General features: G+C 36.2%; 2 protein-coding genes across 4 annotated transcripts in view; both read left to right on the top strand.

Moving 5' to 3' along the window:
• Positions 1 to 1,647: 1,647 nt before the first annotated feature.
• LOC127853620 (uncharacterized) lies at positions 1,648 to 14,915 on the top strand. 2 transcript variants are annotated; one of them, XM_052388290.1, is made up of 3 exons: positions 1,648 to 1,796; positions 5,248 to 5,935; positions 12,068 to 14,915. In XM_052388290.1, exons 2-3 carry the CDS (start codon positions 5,277 to 5,279, stop codon positions 13,398 to 13,400), a joined length of 1,992 nt encoding a protein of 663 aa, XP_052244250.1. In that variant the 5' UTR covers positions 1,648 to 1,796; positions 5,248 to 5,276; the 3' UTR covers positions 13,401 to 14,915. The 2 variants fall into 2 exon arrangements, with proteins under 2 accessions (XP_052244250.1, XP_052244249.1); XM_052388289.1 differs by lacking the exon at positions 1,648 to 1,796 and adding an exon at positions 3,617 to 4,037.
• Positions 14,916 to 16,576: 1,661 nt separating this feature from the next.
• Positions 16,577 to 20,826, top strand: part of LOC127852829 (nuclear migration protein nudC-like) — a 37,869-nt gene continuing 33,619 nt past the window's right edge. The window contains exon 1 of one of the 2 annotated variants that reach the window (XM_052386820.1): positions 16,577 to 16,746. In XM_052386820.1, the coding sequence (XP_052242780.1) occupies positions 16,675 to 16,746 (72 nt within the window). In that variant the 5' untranslated portion in view covers positions 16,577 to 16,674. The remainder of the gene's footprint in view (positions 16,747 to 20,826) is intronic. The other variant, XM_052386819.1, reaches the window with a different exon arrangement.

The following is a 20,826-nucleotide window of genomic DNA, read 5'->3' as shown; positions in this document are numbered from 1 at the left end:
GGTAAATCAACAAATTATTGTCGTCCTTAGTCGATACTTGGCCATTTGACAACTCTTCTTAATGCACTATTTGTTTAGTATATAAGTATGTGAACCTCAAATCGTGCACTATTGACCGAAAAAAGAGAAACTTGCGTTTACAATGTTTGCGACTCTGAAACGACATGTAATAAATTATGAAATAAAGTATTACCCGTTTGCATCTTAACACAAGGTTCCTGGACGAACTAACAAGTAAAGCAGTGATAACAAAATGACAGTTGTTACATGTACTTACATACAACGTATACATACTGAATCCAAGCAAAGACAATACTTTTGGAACCATTTTCGAGTTTATTATAAAGAACTCCCGATTTTCAGACAACCAGATATGGGGAAAAAACTAAACGCGACAAACGGCCTTTAAAATAAATATGTAAAGACTATTTGGTGACAGCTTGCCTACCGCTTGTCGTTGAAGCGATTGACTTTTTGAACTTTGCAAAGATTTGATTTCATTTTCGGCCCGAAGCTGTGTATCGTTGTCACTATTACATAAGGCTGATTATTTATTAGACTTTACTGGCCGTGGGCATAGCATTTACCTGTGGCAACGTGTTTACCTTTGCTGCTTAAAGGGGCCTTTTCACAGATTTTGGCATTTTTTAACTTATTCATTAAATGCTTTATATTGATAAATGTAAACATTGGATCGTAAAAACTCCAGTAAAAAATCAAGAATAAAATTAAAAAAAGGAAAAGAACATTGCCCGGAGCAGGTTTCGAACCAGTGACCCCTGAAGTCTTGCCAGGGTCCTGAAGTAAAAACGCTTTAGCCTACTGAGCTATTCCGCCGAGTACACATACTTGACGTATTTTATACCTTATATAAGCATTCTTCGTAGTTTCACAAAATTTAACGACAAAAACAGAACTCTCCAAATTATTCAATCGTTTCGCGTTGCAACGCTTTATAATTTTTAGGTTTTAAAATCGTCAAAAGATGCATATAATGGCTATATTAGACCATGGTAAATGTTCAGTATTACTGTTTTCTCACAAATATCATAACTAAAACGAAAATTTGCGAATCTGAAACAATTTTTTTCAATTTTGTCAATTTACCAAAGCGTGAAAAGATCCCTTTAATAGACTTAAAAGTTTAATTGTTAGGGGTTTAAGTTATACCAATACGGAAGAGCCTATTTCAAAATCGTACGGATAGTTTGCAAAATTGATGGTGATTTAATATTAAACTGGAAATTGAATTGGGTTTTCCATAGCCTAGCGCAAACTTAATTTAATTAGTTAGTAGATACTGGAAGCTGTCGTACACCATGTTTGTTCAAACTACGCCCGTTTTGGTACAAAACAGACCTGTCCCTTGGGGTTACATTTTAAATGCATTTATTCACAGGAGTGTTCAACGATAAGAAGATAAATTTCATTAAACTTATTATTGGATAAAACATTTCTTATAGAGGGATAGCCATGGTGTATAATTAAGATCTTGTAAAAGAACGTTGTTCTGTTTATAATGTACATTCAATTATTCTTCTTGTAGTTCAACTTTAGGTGTCCAGATTTTCCTCAAAATAAATTGTCATAACGCTCTTCTGTGCAGCCTCAAATAAGTCCGATATGTCTTTGAGAAGACGCAGTTACAAAAAATAGTATTTGACACGCGTCTTTTGGCAACATGACGTCATGAACGTTTCATTGACGCTTACGTCTTCAAGCTGTACTCACACTAAACGTTCCAAAGGAAATTAAAAGCAACACAATAAGTCCAAAAAATGAATGGAACACGCAAGGTATGCTGTTTTCTTATCTAGCCACATTGTTTATAAATCATTATCATGAACACCTGTACTTCAGACGTGTCTATTGTACACATCATACCCGTAGCCAGGGGGGGGAGGGGGGAGGGGCGTTGGGTGCACTTTTTTGACGAGTAAACAAATATTTGTACTATAAGATGCACGCAACTTCATTCTACGCAAAACGATTATTTATCTTTTCCCGGAATCCAGTGAGTCTTCGTATTTAAGCGTTACAATAATGTTGAATTCAATATGCTACCGACAGGAAAGAGAGTACATTTTAGATTATTATTAACGGAATGTAATGCCAGCTTCCGAAAATGACGGAAATCAAAAGACACCCGTCGACTATTGCCGAAGACTACTGAGTTAATAATTTTGCATTATACCACTATTTATAACATTTACACATTGTACACAGCATTTTCGACGGATTGCGTTTTTTTTGTCTTTTTGTTATATCCCCTTACAACCATTTTCGGAGTACATGTACCTAAAGGGTTTTCAAGCAAAAAATATCAGCTATGCTCAAGACAGGATAATTTTTTGTTGTTGTATGGCAAGAAAACAAATCATTTCTACAAAGCGATGTAGCTATTTTGTAGTTTACCAACACCTTATGGCATCCGTCCTACTCCAGATACAGAACTGCCCACAATGTTTTAATTATGTCAAACTTGACTCTAGGAAATATGCCCTACTCTTAAACAGTTGTTATAATGAATTTAAAACGATATAACGTATATGATCAGGTGGATTTTAACGTTTAATGTTCATTAACTGTGACGGATCTTGAACATATGGGCAAATAAGTTCATCTTTTCTTCAACGTCCTATTATACATTTATAAGGACTTTGAGACGATAGGACCAGTAGTTTGTGACTATAGGGTCTTAATGAAGCCTTAAGTGTTATATTCTGAAATTCGTTTGAAAAAAAGATAACTAATTTGTTAAAAATAGTTGTTTAGTTTTGATGCAAATTAGAGAAGACCCAGTTTTGTTAATCAGTGCCTGTTGTACAATACACTATTAGCACGTTTAGAGCAATGCTAAGCATCGGGTTCTATCCGTAGTAGCAGACAAACAGTTGTTTTGACAAAAGTCAAATATTTCAATTTAATTTGCTTGATCTAGGAATGGTTGAATTGTGTAATGGATGAATACACCAATTTTATCAAGATTCCAATAAGTAATGATATTGTATACCGTTCTTATTGTTGATTTTATATTCTATGAACGTGTTGTTGCATATGTAAACAACGTGTGTGCGCGCATACTAGCTTCGGGTATAAAATAATGTATTTCCGTGACTGATCGAAAAAGGTGGTTATTGAAAAACGGCAGTGGGGAATACATGTAAGTTATATCATATTCATGTCGATCAGTCACTGAGTATAGTCAATGAAAGTGAATTTTCATATAAAAATGCTCTATAACTTCAGTCTCTCAAAACAGATAAAAAGCCACCAGAATGCAGGATTTTACTTTTCATATTCAACATTTTCTAGGGGGAGGACCTCCAAAATCCCCAATTGCAGGAGGGGGACACCCCCTCCACCACCTACCGCTTCGCCACTTCGTTGCTCAATTACAATCGTTGATGGGAAAATTCGCACCCCCTGTTCAGAGCTCAGGCTACGGGCCTGCACATTGATTTAAGCTCTGTGTTAATTAGCTCAAGAGTATTGTAAAGCGTCATTTTTACAACGTACAATCCGTAAACCTATACAAGCTGTAGCCATATACTTGCCCGTCAATTACATTACTTCATGTTCCGTATTGCGTTTACATTGGGTAATCTACTAACAGTCACGGTGTTACACATGTAGACTGCCTAATACTAGTTGTTTCATAGTCGTTCTACCAGCACGTCTACTATACAACATTAGAGTTACTTTAAACCACGGTTAACCAGAGCAAATCGAAAGTGCGGACATACACCAATAGCACATACATCATTACATGTTACCAGTATACGAGGTTCATATATAGTAAGGAAATTAATTCGAAACCAAGTTTTTGTCCGCTGCGTATTTACTATGGATAAGATACTTGCACCTTAACTAGGATCGTGAAAAGATAAAATATAAATATTATTTCGTTTCTACCCTTCAATTATACCACGTGTGTGTGTGTGTGCAATTTTATCAAATGGGATACAAAGGCGTTGTTATACGGTTAAGTATGGAGTGAAATGGTTGCTGAAAGGATATCATCTTACATTGAAAGGGTAAATACAATTTCATTGAACAAATCTTGCATAACGATTCGTATTTTAATTGGCTGTATTAATCTCATAATAATATATGCTCGATCTAACAGTTTAAGTGTACATGTATATGGTGCACGCTATTTGCTTGAAAGAATTATTAAAAATAAAGCTTATATCGCCTCGTGTTTGAAATAGCATGTATATATGTGTTTGTTTTCATTTAACATAATGTTTCGAAAACACTTTACACTGTTCTGTTCTTTACAACCACCGATATTATAAGGAATGTTTACTTCACTTCTGTTACATGTCCAATGCATGTTGTTTGGCTATGTACTAATGTATTTGCCAATGAAAAAACTTGACTTGTTCAACTGAAAATCGGAGAAGGTAATAATGTTACGATTACTAAGTATAACATAACAATACCGCGTGTGCGTCTCATTACTATAACAATTGTGCTTACCCAATAATAATATCTGTGTGTTTGTACATGAACTGTTAGGCAATTCGCGTACAGCAGGAGTCTTGATATCTCGATACTAAAAATACACATAGAAAAGATTTAAAAAGGGCGTTGTATTTATATGCATGGCTATCTAATTCAAGATAAATTGATTATGCATTTAATAAATGTACATAAATTTGATATGCATACATAAATAAAATGATATAATTAGTAAAAGAGCAGATATATCGGTACACTCTGTTTTAGTTTGCAATTAATATGAGATACGCCTCTGTACTGGTAACTCGACGCTTGAGTACCGTACTTGGTTTGAAAGACTCTTTTGGAAAAACCCATTAATCGCAAAACAAAGCGAAGCCTTTTATAATCATTTCAAAATCACACCTCGTATAAATCGTTATTTGAACGAAACTTACATATGAGGATAGAATGGACCAGCATTGTTTGTACAGATCAATTAGTGGAATTTTCAATAACCATGAAAGCGCAATCCGCGATTAATTCGGGATGGGATTGAAAGCGGAAATAACACACTAATCCGTCTATACAAACACAGCTAACAAGTTAAAAATCCTTTCAAAATCAAAACGCGAATCAACCGTAATCATTTGAATGCAACTACAATTGGCGGATAAAGTCGGTCATTGTTGTTTCTACCGACTAATTTAATGGGGTTTTCCACAAAAATGGAAATCCGGATTACAACCGTTTGTTTTAAGTATGTTGTGTGATGTCAGTAAGTGTGTATATATGTTTCAGTCCACTTCAGTCGTACATGACATTGTGGAATGGAGTCGCAGGGACAAAAATCAGATTTATCATATCCGGGAAAATCAGACGGCGAGATATTAGATCAATCAGATCCGGGAAAATCAGACCGTGAGCATTTGGATCCGTTAGTTGCGGTGAAATCAAATCGCGGAATATTAGAATTTCAAGAAGAAAAGATCAATCACGAAAGGATTGATAACGGACACTTAGATACGGGGATTTCAAATCACGTCAAATTAAATCATTCAATGTCAGATCCGGGGAAGCTTGGTCTAGAACATACGAACGGAGTAGATTTTCAATACACTACAATGAATAGCGAGTTTCCGGTTGAAACGGAAGTGGACGGCCTGGAAAATGGGATCGCTCAGAAAGAGGAGATAAACTGTGAGGCATGCAAGAAACAATCCAAAATGAAAGTTGCCACGAAATACTGTTGGCAGTGCAGCCAGTACATCTGCGACCATTGCGAGACGATGCACGGCTACTTTGCCGCTCTCGAGACGCACCTGTTGGTCAACATCGAGGAGCTGCGCGCCACCCGGGCGCCGGAAGCGGATGGCGCGCCAGTGCTGCCGATCGAGTACTGTCCAAAACATCCGGCGAAGCTAATCGACATGTATTGTCGGAACCATGACGTGGTCGCGTGCTCCCTGTGTTTTCTGCCCCACTATAAGTAAGATATTTCGAGCTTCTTATTCAAAGTCTTAACTGTTAGTGAATGGTATTAAGTAGACAGATAATCAATAATGAGTGTGTAACCATACGGAAATTATTGCTTCGATTGTCTTGTTCATTTATGCATAGAACATTAATAACATAGTCTTGATATTAAGTATATTTCATATTTATATCGCTAAAAAGCGCATTATAAAAATAGTATTTGATACATTATAAATTGTTGGATTGGGTTCATGTAAGCCCGATGTAATAATATACATTTGTAGTAATTTAAGGTCACTTCCAAAACCATGTTAGGCTAGCTCTTTAGCGACGTGGTTAAAGTGTCTGACTACCACTCTGGAGGTCAGGGGTTCAATCCCCAGCTTGAGCTCATTATTTTCCCAATAATGGCGACGAGGCAAACACGAACTGTGAACATGCAAATGGGTCTGAGCCTGTGATAATCTGAGCATAATGATTTCAGGGAGCCGCATGTGTAGCGATCGACACTTGTAGCAAAAGGTGTCGGGGACCTTGAAACATTAACATACATGCCAGCTGAATGTATCGTTATAGAATTTACCTTGTGTTTATAACTTTATTTGTAACAGAACTCAATAGCGCGATCTTAATTTGATTTATTGTATAGACTACTATTGTTAGGACTCACTTAAGACGCCTCGCAAACACTGTTCACTAAATAAATATATCGAAAGAATGAAAAACTGCTGTGGTGAGGGTAAACACGTCCACCCTGCATTTAATCGATTAGATTATAAAAATGATTTGCACAATCTGACGGGTGATTCGTGCGATTGCATTAAACCACGTACGCTGAATTTTCATAATGCTTAATGATATGAATATCGCTGAGGAAAAGCAGGTCTTAATACATGCGCGTAAAGTGTCGTCCCAGATGTGCCATCCGCTTTTATAAAATTGTTTAAAGAAAGTCTGCTAAACGGAAATCCTGTCTAGGCGGAAAGTACGGAATCCGGATAGTGCCATCTATAATCTCGCACTTCTTTCATCAAGGGCGACACAAGACACGCGAAGCGATACTTGATATTTTTATTGACAGTCGCGGCGACGCACGATATTGTTATTGGCAGTCGCGGCGACGCACGATATTTTTCTTGACAGTCGCGGCGGCGCACGATATTTTAACACGATATATTTCCCTTGTATAGGTAGCCCAAAAAGCGATATATCGTGTTCAAATATTTCGTGCGTCGCCGCGACTGTCAAGAAAAATATCGTGCGTCGCCGCGACTGTCAAGAAAAATAAAGTATCGCTTCGTGTGTCTAGTGTCGCCCTTGATGAAAGAAGTGCGAGATTATAGATGGCACTATCCGGATTCCGTAGGAAAGCGTCGTCCCAGATCAGCTTTTGCGGACTTCACATGCCTTAAACCCCATTTTCACAAGGGCGAGGCTCACACGGCATCTTGAATGGTGCTGAAGCCTGCGTTATAATGTACTGCTCGTACGTTGTTAGGATATAGCGTCATGGTTTGACGTTGTAAACATTATAAACGTACCAAGTACCATGTCTCCGCCTCCAACCTAAGGAACGCCAAAACTAGCTGTATTTTGTTGAGATTAACAGATTTGCTTGGTAAGTTGGTATAACCTCGAGTCATGTTTGCGTTATGATGATTGGTGATGACATTATATTAGGTCAAATTGGCACGACGTGAAGTCAAAATAGGATAAGGCTGAGGCATGTTTGCTTACGGTTAATTTTTGTATACATTTTCTTGTATTCTTGTATACATTTGGTTTAGTCAATTTGCTATTTGGTTGAGTCAATTTGACAGTTTGTTTGGTCCAAATGTCATAATGTAGGATGAAAATGGCATTATGTAATATTAAGATGGCATTATTATTTTGAGTCAATCGTGCATTGTGTGAGGTCAAGTTGACATAAGATTGAGTCCTTTTGGTGAAAACGGCATAAAGTGAAGTCAAGATGGCATAGGGTTGAGTCAAATTGACATTATGTTGGGTCAGGTTGGTATTAGATTGAGTATATTTGAAATATAAGTTATATTGAGTCTAGTTAGTATTTAACAGCGTTAAAAAAATTGGTTGAGTGAAGTTGGCATAATGTTCTGTAAAGTTGACATTTTGTTGAGTTAACACTAGGTTAAGTCAAGTTAACCTTATGTTAGGTTAAGTTATAATTAGGTTTAGTCTATCTGACATATTTTGGTCAAGTTGGCATTACGTTTATTCAGATTTGCATTATTTAAAGTCAAGTTGCCATTGATTTGGGTCAAATGTGATTAAGTTTGCGTCCAGTTTTCATTATTTTGAGTCACGTTAGTATTCGATCGGGTCAAATCTGCACGTTGGCTGGTGAAGTTCACATTAGGTTGAGTCCAGACATTATGCTGGGTTTGGTTGTCATCATACTGAGTGAAGTCAGTATTACATGTAGCATTTGAGTTCGCCGCGGCGTCATTGATAAGGTGTCTGCCTAGTGATCGGGAGGTCACGACCCACGTGTTCGATCCCCACTCGTTGAGCGTTCTCTAGATGTTCCCCGAAAACACCAAGGACTGATTATATGCCCAGGAAACGGACTCAAGAGCTTTCGATGCAATCGAGCTAAAATAAATAGGTTTAAACTAAGTCAGCATTAGGTTTTATTATATACCTGTTAAAATCCCGTATTAAGCTACTCGCTGTTTCCAATTCCGTATTACCATACTAGCCGGACTACTTCGACCCATTTAATGACGTCACATTACGCGCACCGAAAGTGGAAATATTTTATATTACGAAATATATTACTTAGTACATCGTGTGACTTCATTTCTGTGACGAAACACAATTGTTTTTTCTAAACTCTATGGAATTTAAGGACATGTCGGACGTGGTGTTTTTTAACAGTAAACTATTTGTTAAAAACATCGAACGAATTCAAAACGTATTTTGGAGTGTGTGTTTATCATTCATAAATGTATATTTCGATAGGAATACAATAAAATAGTGTGGTTTAAACTAAATTTCGATAAAGACATGGAAGAAGTGGAAGTGCATATTGTTTCAACGTTTTTGTTATAAACATCGGATTAAAGTTGTCAACTTAATTGTTATAAACATTGGATGGCATTAAGGAAAGCGTGTCAGAAACCTGTGTTTTCCCGGTTCGAATGTTTACACGTTAATTTACATAAACTGTATTCATACGCGTCTTAAATAAACTATGGCGTACCGTTTTAGTCATTGTTTTGTCAGTTTTGTTAAAGTAAAACAACAATTGTTTACTGTTTTTGTTAGTTGTTGTATCTAACAAAAGAAATATCACGCTAGTAAATTGTTCCAAGAGTTTGTATCACTCTCGTGGCTTGTGCTATTTCGCATCACACTCGAGGCTCCGCCTCTCGTGTGATACGTCATCACACAAGCCACTCGAGTGGTACAAACTCTTGGAACAATTGACTAGCGTAATATTCCGTATATATCAAACGTAATACACGTTAAGCGGTTTTTATTTTTTGCCTAGTCATTGGTGTGAGATGTAGTGTTAAAATCGGTATTAAATCATCAGACACTATAACGTTTTGTAGTGTGCTATAATCCTTACCAAGCATAAGAACCATACCACTTAACAGTGAGTTATATTGGTCGAATGTTTTATTTCTGGAACGCAACATTAAAATGCACTGACTTTACTTCAAGTAAATACCCTTTAAACATAATATATCATACTTTTTGCTATATAATGCCAATTAAACCAATCCAATGTAAATTGTACCCAGCGTAATGACAACTTGACTCCATCGACTTGCCTTTTGACGAAACACAACGCTAATAACTAAACCCCATTTCATATAGACTCAACCAAATGCCAAAAAGACTAAATCATATGCCAACAACTGAACTCAATATTATGCGATTTCGCTTAAACTTCGTGTCAAATTTACTGAACATTATACCATATTGATACAACATTATGTCAAATTTACTACGTATTATGCCAATTCGACACAGCTTTGCTAAAACTTATGCCAACTTTGCTCAACGGAATGAATTCTGGGCTTTACGTTGTTAAGCAAATTTGACGCAACAATATCAACTTAACTCCTCAAATTGTCGACTTGACTCAACTATACGACAACTAACCAAACATATCAGTTTCTTTAAACAAAAGTCAGTTTTGGCGTTCCATACAAACCGCCTATGTCAATGTCAATCGGTAAATCAATTAGTCAGAGTCAGATATTTGTTATCTACATACACTTAAAACCGTGCTTTGGAATTCAAAACTTAACAAAGCAGATTGACAAATGATTGTTTAACGTGTGCAGTCCCACCCCAAGAAACCCGATACCTGGTGAGCAGCGTAATACCAATCGAGCAGCGCTGTGCATTTTCGCATGAACTTACACATGTACATAGGGTAAGTTAATTGGAAAAAATAAAAAACTTCAAAGTTCAATTTGAAACAACTGTGAATTAACACGGTTTCACAATCAAATCCATTCATAGGGCAGATGTATTACACGGTTTCACAATCCAATCCATTCATAGTGCAGATGTATTACACGGTTTCACAATCCAATCCATTCATAGTGCAGATGTATTACACGGTTTCACAATCCAATACATTCGTTGTGCAGTTGTATTACACGGCTTCACAATCCAATCCATTCATAGTGCAGATGTATTACACGGTTTCATAATCCAATCCATTCATAGTGCAGATGTATTACACGGTTTCATAATCCAATCCATTCATAGTGCAGATGTATTACACGGTTTCACAATCCAATCCATTCATAGTGCATATGTATTACACGCTTTCACGATTTCAGCTGTATTACACGCTTTCACTATTCAATCAAGTCACTTCAAATTCGTGGTAAAAACCATGGAAAGAAACAGAAAAGCATCGTAATCTGTGTATAGAATTAAAATTCAAAGTGAAATCCATTACTGTTTTACTTGCGAGCGATACAATAATGAAGATTTAACACAAATAATCGAAATAACTACCAGATATTTTTTGTAAACAAAAACAAACAAGCTGTACGTGACACATCCAGAGACTGTGCGGACTGCACAGGCTAATCTGTGACTACCTTGTACGCACATGCAGTAGGCCCCGTTTTCCCAGAGCGAATCATGTATACTGTTGGAGGCACTCTTTCATATTAAGCATGTATTTGTTTTCTATCGATTATTGTATCCAACGATTACAATGCAGTTGTGTCAATCTCTAGCTGTTTTCCATGTCATTGAGCCGCGCACTGTGAAAATGGGGTTTAATGCATGTGCGTAAAGTGTCGTCCCTGTGTAGTCCGCACAGGCTTATCAGGGACGACACTGTCCACCTCATCTAGATTCTTGCTAAGTTGAGACTTTCTTTAACGGAAAATACCAAAAAAAAGCGGAAAGTGTTACTTTATAGACACTTCGCACATGCATTAAAACCCCTTTTCACAGAGCACGGCCAATTTTTATTGTTTGTTTCATTGACATTCATTTAATTGAGTACACGCCAACATTACATGCGTACTACAGTGTGGTATGCAACATTAAGGTTTGCTAGAATTTGTTCCGAAGCCAACCGCAGAAATAGTTATGTGACATGTTACCATGCTAGACATTAATGGTTGAGATATAACTAGTTTTAATAGTTAGTGTCCCCAATTAACTAGCGTGCACGTTAATCGGTTGCTATGGGATAAGTGCCAAGAGTAATTAATGGCTGATGCAGTTGCTTTTTATATGAAGCCTTTGTAAATATAGCATATATAGTTTCTCAATGCGCCAACTCAGATTGTTGTTCAATATACACACAGTGATTAAAGGGTCCAAAATAAATATTCCTAAATAACCTAATCCAAAAGTTAACAGTCGTTATCTTAATTGGCTGTTGTGATCAATTCAACTAAGGTTATCTGCAGTGTATTTCAGTCATATTGATGTACACGTCTATTTTTCAGCTTCAACGCTTGTCCTTAAGTTTTCGTATGATCTACAATAAAACAGGATACATATCCCTCAGTCCGTACAATTACGACGGTCGTTCGGCTTCTCCTGATTTACAGCACGACGACATAAGGGAGATTAATGTGATAGTTTGAGGTTTAAAATCGTCTTGCTTACGTTATCCTCATATCCATTTCAGGTTATGCGGGGATATACACTACGTTCCAGACATTGCTCAAGAAACCGTAGATATGGTCGGAGTAGAAAAAACTCAGACGGACGTCCGGGCCACCACGCGAAATATCGATGACGTCATCGCCATGTGTCAGACGGTAATCTCTGACCTTGACTCTTCTAAACAGGTTGCCATGGAAACCATCAGGGACTTCCGGTTGTATCTGAAAAAGGTGATCGATAAAATCGAGCAGAAGACTATACACGATGTAGAGGCGAGACACAAAGACCTTGTTAATCAAGTTGAAGCCGAGATTACAAAGGCCTTGACCCTAAAGGTCAGTGCTGAAGAGAGGTCACTGCAGCTTCAGATCGCAGATGGTAACAAATCAAGGTTACTGGTCAGTCAGACGTTCGGTAAACATGTAGTGTTAGATTATGAGTCTCTAATAAAACAAATAAAGCAGACGACGGCTAAAACGAAGATTTTCTATCGAAACGATTCCACGATAACGTCGTTTCTCAACAGTTTACCCGGTCTTGGGTTCATACGAGACCAAAAACCTAAGTTCGCGGTTGTGAAAAGCTGTGAAAAGTATGACGTAAAGCTGGACGGTGACGAAAACTGTATTATCTGGGGGTCCTGCATAGATGGCAATGGTAACATAGTGTTAGCAGACAATGCAAACAACTCGCTCAAATTAATGGACAAAATGAACTACAACATTATAGCAAAATGCCCTCTCCCGGCCTCCCCACGATCCCTGTACAGAGTTAATGAGACGGAGGTCGCGGCAAGTCTTAGTAACAGAACGATTTGTTTCGTACAGAGCGACGAAGAATTGACAATAAAGCGTTTTGTCGAAGTAGATCACAATTGCTTCGGCCTGGCGCTTGCCGACGGTGAGATGTACATATCCGACGGCAGCCAGCGCGTGTTAGTGTACACATTAGACGGGAAGCACGTGCGAACCATCGAGAGGGATCAACACGACGATGTGATATTCTCGGAAAGTCGCGATATCACCACGAGCGATGACGGGAACCGGATCCACGTTGCGGACAGTAGAAAAGGGGTCGTGACATTAAACAAGGAAGGTCGGCTGCTGTGGCGCTATAAGGGGTCAGAGGTAAAAGGGGCCTACGGCGTCTGCACGGACGGCTCTGGAAATCTTCTGGTTACCGGCATCTTGTCACACAATGTGGTCATGATCGGGAAGAATGGGGAGAAAGGCGGCGAAGTCGTCAAGCCGAGCGATGACGTCACTAGTCCTGTGTCCGTCTGCTTCGACAGACAGAACGAGCGCGTGCTGGTGACGCGAAATGGAAACTATATATATGCATTCGAATTTGAATGAAATTAGCGTATTGCAACTGCTCAAGTGCAGTAAGAGCTGTGATTTTCACTCTTTACTTCACAAAATTCCTGTCTCAGCCATATCGTTGCCATGATTATATTGAGTATTTTTTCTCAATAACTTTTCACAAAAGTAAATTTAAAAAAAATGCTTGATGTAATGAATGTTAACTGTCCAGCCGAAACAACAACAACATTTTTTTTAAAGGGGCCTTTTCACAGATTTTGGCATGTATTGAAGTTTTTCATTAAATGCTTTATAGTGTTAATGTAAACATTGGATGTAAAAAGCTCCAGTAAAAAAAGAGCAAGAATAAAATTAAAGAAAGCAAAAAAAGTAACCCTCATCTGGGCTCGAATCACTGACCCCTGGAGCAAAAGTTTATCACTTAGACCACTCGGCCATCCATACTCATGCAATGAGTGATGTATTTTATACTTTATATTTAAGCAATCATTGTAGTATCACAAAATATAACGACAACAACAGAACTCTCCAAATTATTCAATCTTTTCGCGTTGCAACGTTTTATAATTTTCAGGTTTTTAAATCGTCAAAAGATGCATATAATGGATATTTTAGAGCATGGTAAATGTTCACTATTACTGCTTCCTCACAAATATCATAACTACAACGAAAATTTGCGATTCTGAAACTTTTTTTTATATTTTGACCATTTACCAAAACGTGAAAAGGCCCCTTTAATACTATTCATTGAATGATCTGGTGTATACTATTTATACGGATCACGAGATTTACCTTAAGGGTTGTAAAGACGGCGGTGTTGTTATAAAATACCATCGATAGTGCATGCAAACATCTTAAAAATATAAAAATGATATCATATATAACTACATGTAGTTTAAGTAAACCGTATCTTTAACCGGATCTTAATGCTTTGTCTGTTTTCATGAAATACAAATGGCCACATATTTACCAAGATAGTATAAATCTTGTCTGGGAGAAAAGAACTGTCCAATTTGATACAGATTTTCGTGTGTAAACAAGGAAGTCGTGTTTGGGTTTCACACTGTTTTTGTTATCACTCTGCACTTATTCGAACACAATGCATTTTGACTTTACAAACGTGCATGTTTTTGTTTTTGACCTAAATGGTCTTTAAACAGGCCTTATACTGCAAGGATTGCGTTGTCAGCCATCATGTTTTGTTTTGTTGCTACAGTTTTGTGCAAAGCAATGAATTTGACGATGTATATTTTGTTCCGTTTTACATATATATAATGCATAACTCTTTCAGAGGTTAACGTCCGTAAAAAAACTGTATTATTCATTTGAATTTCTATGTTAACTCGAGTAGTTACACTCAAATATTGTCCCATGGATACCTGTGGTGCTGATGTGTTGATATGTGTCTATGTTTCATGTAGCCGGCGATTGACCCTGCATCGTTATTTTGTTTTATTTTAAAAATGTATAGATTAAATAAAATACATGTATACATAGTTGATTGAAGTGTATTCTGTTTGTTAATTTTATTAAAACTATTTTATTTTACTATTGTTTGGTGTGCCTCCTGTTGCTTTTCAGTGAAATACATCCGTATGTAAGTTGCATCTGGACATGGGTTGTACACTTTAACCTGAATGTTAAGAAATCCGGTACTTACTGGCGAGCTACTGGAATTAAAATATCCAAATACCAAAAAAATCAAGGCAAACTCTTGTACGCAATATTTCAATGTCCATTGTATCCAATCGTTCAAATTGTCCAATAGTTAGCGGTATGCCTTATTATACTCCCACAAACGAAGTTTAGGGGGGTTTATAGGAGTGAGCTTGTCTGTCGGTCGATCGGTCTGTCGGTCCGTATCAAGTGTCCGCTCTCTAATTCAAGTTGTTGTCATCCGATCTACACCAAACTTGGTCAGATGTTTTATCTAGTTTGGAAATAGAATACTAATACCAACTTTTGCGTGTTGTTCCGCGTTTCAAATTATTATATTAGTAATAACCCAAGCATTCATAATCCACCAGATGTCCCATTTATTTTCCGGAGAACGCACGTCCACTAGGTATGCACGTGTGCATTTATTTTTAACCAATTTAAAAAGTTCAACAGTCTGCAGTTACTTGAACTTACTCCGTTCAGTAAACTGATTACACACATTCACATGTGAATTTTTATACAAACAAACGAAACAGTATATGTCGCTGCAATGCCATCTCCTATTACAGGGTTATATGATTTACATGTATATTGTATTTTAATGGCGCAATAACAATGGTTGCAACACACCGAGAATTGTCAGATGATGCAAGATTATTATTTTGATTCTTTTTTTTGAAATATTGATTTATCGTTATGGGGAGTGTGCAACCATTTTTGCTTAAATACACTTTTTTTCTAAAGATTATTAATGATAGTTTTGAAGAAATTGAAGAAAAGCCTCTCAAAAACGCTTGTTTATTTTTAAATCCTTTGGCATCGATGATTATACATAACTAAAATACATTTTTTGACATTTCTAAAATAAAAATTATTTCAAAATTCCAAGATCAGAATATGTTCTTATTATTTAGTTAATATTTTTAATTATTACGTTATGAAGATATTAGTATCAACGCAAATATTTCAACCCGTATTTTATTGTGTTGGTTACAAACATTTTAATAATATTATCGTTCTTACTAAGTGATCTCTCAAAGCAAAGAGACACTAATTCCTATACACTTACCCTATCAGTATTTGTACATGACATGATTTGTGACATACTGGCCGTTAATTTGCGCGAACTAGGGGCCTATACTGGCTGTTAATTTGCGCGATCTAAGGGCCAGTATTTTAGCTGATCATTACTGTGACCGAAAAAAAGGGCGACCGACTTTGAGCAACACAGGAGATACATTTTTCAAGCTAATGGAAAAGGCGGCGAAAATTTGAATACACGAACAGCGTTCAATGAATACGGGTGTTGGCCTGCCACCTGTTAGCAAATATGTTAAATACAACAAAAAATAACTGACCGTATATGCAATAACATTTCAGACAAAAGCGTCGAATATTCAGAGTAATTTGTCTGACAAATGAGACGTTTAACGCGAGTTTAGATATACTATTTTTATGATACTTAATTAGCTACAATATAATTACACAAATGTTTTTATGAGGCCAACAAATAGAGCTATCAGTGTAGTGTATCCTATTGCGCAGTCACATGCTTCAATAACGACTGAGGTGCTCCGAGTATATAGATTGAACTCGAAAACTAGTGACAAGACAGAACTCGCCATTTTCTTTTACGTTTACATTAAATATGGCAGATGACGAAAAATTCGACGGTGTTATGCTAAATTTGGCTACACAGCTTGAAGGAGGCGTACCCGAGGTATGTAAAGTGCAAACATTTTTGTCTCCATCGTCAACTTATCTCGCGAATTTATCTCGCGAAATATTTTCGCTTTTGAACAAAATGGCGGAATCACGCTTAGTCAAAACTGGGTGGGGAACGTAAATTTTTTCGACATAATCTGTTGATGTTTAAATCGATTTCTATATCAGTTTCAGGTTTGTTGATGTTTTAATAAAAGATTAACCTGTAGATTATGACTTTCTGATCTATTGCATTAAAACAGATAGTGATACTGTGGGAATCGCCCTGATTTCCTGTTCCGTTGTTCTTTTTGCGTATCTCTCCAAGGAATAGGAGCCATTCAGCATTGAACATTATCTGTGCATTCACAATGAAGCTTGTGTTTTGCATTTCTCTTTATTTACTAGGTTGATTGTACTTTCACTAGCCACTTGTTGAATGGTCTTAATCAATGTTAATCAGTTAATCAGTTAGTGTGTAGTTAGTTGATATCACAGGGATCATTAAGGTTCATGTAAAGTCCCAAAATGACCCCATATAGATGAAATTTTAAAATATAAAAATGATCAGTTATACCCAAAATAAGTTAATGAAATTTACATATGGTTGCAATAATCACATTTTTATTCCATATATGTACACAATTAAAAAAAACAACACTCACAAATGGTAGTAATAATGTAATTATTATCAAAAATATTGCAAGGTATGGCAAATTCTCAATTTCATTAAAAAAACACAAATGCACCAAATATAAACACCAACAGTATATGCAAGTTATATGTAAGGTACTCCGAGCATTGAATTGCGTCAATACAGCCCCACAAAGACACTATGCGTATTTCAAAATGAACATGTCAATGCCATGAGTCGCTATTTATAGATTTGGAAAAATACTAACTTTCTGCGCGCATAGCATGCGATCAATAAGAGTTATGATCTTATAAAATAAAATTAATGAAAATATATCATTTTCACAATATCTCCATAACAATGACACTTACTTGAAACGCACTATTTGAAAAGAATCTTGATATAATTGACTCTCCTCCCGATTTAATTTCATCGGTCGTCCATCTTGGTCAGAAATGTGTATTGATTCGTATTTGCGAATTTGTTAAATATTGCTTATATTAAATATTTACTTTATAACATAACTTGAAATTACCTCATAAACAAATTATACAAATTTTAGAACAAACGGATCGTGAGTAATTTATCAATGATCGATTTTGAAACGAAATATTTTTCGAATATACTTCCGGCAAATAATGGCTTCCTGAACAAGTAAACATGACAAGACAATAACAAATGCACTTTTTCATCGATGACAAGGTTTTTATAGAAATGTAAGTGTTCAGTTGGTTTAATATGTGCGTGTGCCCAACATTTGTATAATTCATTTTTCCGATCCCACAAATATTATGCCTAGATCGTTAATTGAAATATTGTTATGTCGACTTCCTTGAAACCGGATGTTTTATGCCCCACATGTTTAACTAACGTGTATGGAGTTCGAGATGTGACATAAACATGTTGTAATTTGTTTTAAGGTAGCCAATTAGTCGTCTTTCCGAGTCCTATATATTTCAAATGAACAATCAAAGTGTTTTCCCTTTTGGTAATATAGTTTATTTTTTGTAATTGTGTCATTTTGTGACTATAATGAGTACTGTATTGCGAATAAATAAGTAATTTTGAAAATGAAGGTTCACTGGTAAGTCCACCATACTTAAAGTAGTTCCCAATTATTGTGTTAACTTTTGACATTTTTTTAATGTTTTTCTTTTCCTTATTTTAGGATTGTTGGTGTGTGTTGTGTGGACTTTTCATTTGTAGTACCTAACATTAAGTGTATACAATATTTTGACCAAAGGAATTTGTTCAATTTAACTCCGTTTGTTATTTTGATAATTTCATGCATGCACTGTATATTTCTTCAAAAGCAACATTTTGCATCATATTTTTTTTTATTAGCATTTTTAACCAGGTTTTCCGAAGGAAAAAACTGGTTATTAGATTGGCGAATGCGGGCTGGCTGGCGGGCTGGCGGAACAAGCTTGTCCGGGCCATAACTATGTCGTTCATTGTCAGATTTTAAAATCATTTGGCACATTTGTTCACCATCATTGGACGGTGTGTCGCGCGAAATAATTACGTCGATATCTCCAAGGTCAAGGTCACACTTTGAGTTCAAAGGTCAAAAATGGCCATAAATGAGCTTGTCCTGGCCATAACTATGTCATTCATTGTGAGATTTTAAAATCATTTGGCACATTTGTTCACCATCATGGGACGGTGTGTCGCACGAAAGAATCACGTCAATATCTCCAATGTCAAGGTCGCCACGACTAAAAATAGATTTAAAAAAAAAAAAAAACTTACAAAGGGGGTTAATTTTGTTTGTTCATTTAAAAGTTCAGTTTGAGTTTTCTCCCTTTATCAGATTTTTTTTCACAATGAAAACCTGGTTTTGTGACAATTTTGTCCCTTGTCTTATATGTTCTACAAGTGTTTACGAGGCTATTGACTTATAAATTGAATTTATTGCCATAATATTTATTGAAGTATTTCTATGTGAAGAATACGCCTTTTTACACTTTACATGAACCTTAAGAAAAAAACCTACATGCTATATAACAGTATACAAGGGATACAACTGTCAAATTTCCTGCACAACACCATGGTCTGAACAAAAGCAAAAAAATCTTTTCCAAAAGCATTAATTACACAAAATAAACGGCATACCAACAGCAGAGACATTTATCATTCAGAAAGTAATAAACTTGGCAATAAACTACGAACATTCATTAAATTAAAACGATACCTTTCATGCAAAAAAGCTCAAAAATCCTAACTGCGACACAAGTGTGCACAACTGAAAACTGATAATTCTAGTTGTAATTTCCTTATTTCTTTGAAACTAACCCCTTTTGAACGTACATATTCATTTGCTAGTTTCTGTTTATAGTTTAATTTAAGAAAATTACAAGTAATTTTGATATTTTGCTCGAAATTCGTATAAAAACACTCCAATGTCACAATAACAATAGTCTACTTTCATTTTAGATATTACACTTCATGTATTTCAAACATGCGATTTGATTGGTTAATTCTCCACTGCAGGAAAGTTGGAAACAGCTAACCAATCACATTGCGTGTTACATTACTTAACAACTTGCATGTAAACATGCTTGAAGATTGTAGATAATGTAAACAATTTAAGATTTACGGTGTTTACACATATGCAGTTACGTGCCATCATACAAGTTGTCTACTTTGATTCATAAATTATATTTGGATTATAAAACAAGGTAAAATTTGCTGAACTGCTCAGTATTATTAAATTATGTCAAAGTGGTTGTGCACACTTTTGTCCGAGTTCGAAAATTGTACAGTTTTTTATGAAACTTCCGTTTCAAAGAAAACTACGCATTGACTGCTATAAAGATAGTTATATTCTGAAAGATAAATGTCTTGGCTATTGTTATATTGTTTATTTGGTGCAACTTTTGCTGTTGTAAGCAATTATTTTACTTTTGTTCAGATCATGGTGTTGTGCTGGAAATTTTACAGTTGTATCCCTTGTGTATATATTTGTAATATGTAGAGAATTTTTATTAAATGTCCCTGTGGTTGATATGGTATCTGGACAAACAGCACCCGGACAGTCTGCACCCTGTGTGTTTTTGCATACTTGGACAATTGGCACACCGTCAATTTGTCAACCAGGACAATTGGCTCCTGATTTAATTGTAAACCCAGACAATCAGCACCCAATTAAAGGCGATTGATAACACCTGTCTGCACCTTGTTGGACTAATTTGTCTAATCTGCTAATTGGTTTGGTAAAACCGATGATTTAATAAATCCCGTCAACAAATTGTGTTATCTAACTAAGATTTTCTTTTTTATGCTCCCGAAAGAGGGCATTTAGTGATTGCACTGTCTGTCTGTCTTTCCGTCACACTTTTGCATTTAGGTTTCTAAAAATGCTTAAACTTCTATGACCCTTCAGATGTAACCTTCATATTCTGTACGCACACAAATGTTGACCCCTTTGACCTTGGACTTAGGGTCCAAGTTTAGTTTTGG

Source organism: Dreissena polymorpha, chromosome 12, assembly GCF_020536995.1.
Source record: "Dreissena polymorpha isolate Duluth1 chromosome 12, UMN_Dpol_1.0, whole genome shotgun sequence".
NCBI classification, from domain to species: Eukaryota; Metazoa; Mollusca; class Bivalvia; order Myida; family Dreissenidae; genus Dreissena; species Dreissena polymorpha.
The sequence above is the reverse complement of the archived record's forward strand: the minus strand, read 5'-3'. Positions and strand labels throughout refer to the sequence as shown.

Bases quoted from the DNA above. Each gene is read 5' to 3' on its own strand.
- LOC127853620 (XM_052388290.1), top strand. From the start codon at position 5,277: ATGGAGTCGCAGGGACAAAAATCAGATTTATCATATCCGGGAAAATCA. The intron at 5,936-12,067 runs GTAAGATATTTC...TATCCATTTCAG, and splicing joins TGTTTTCTGCCCCACTATAA to GTTATGCGGGGATATACACT.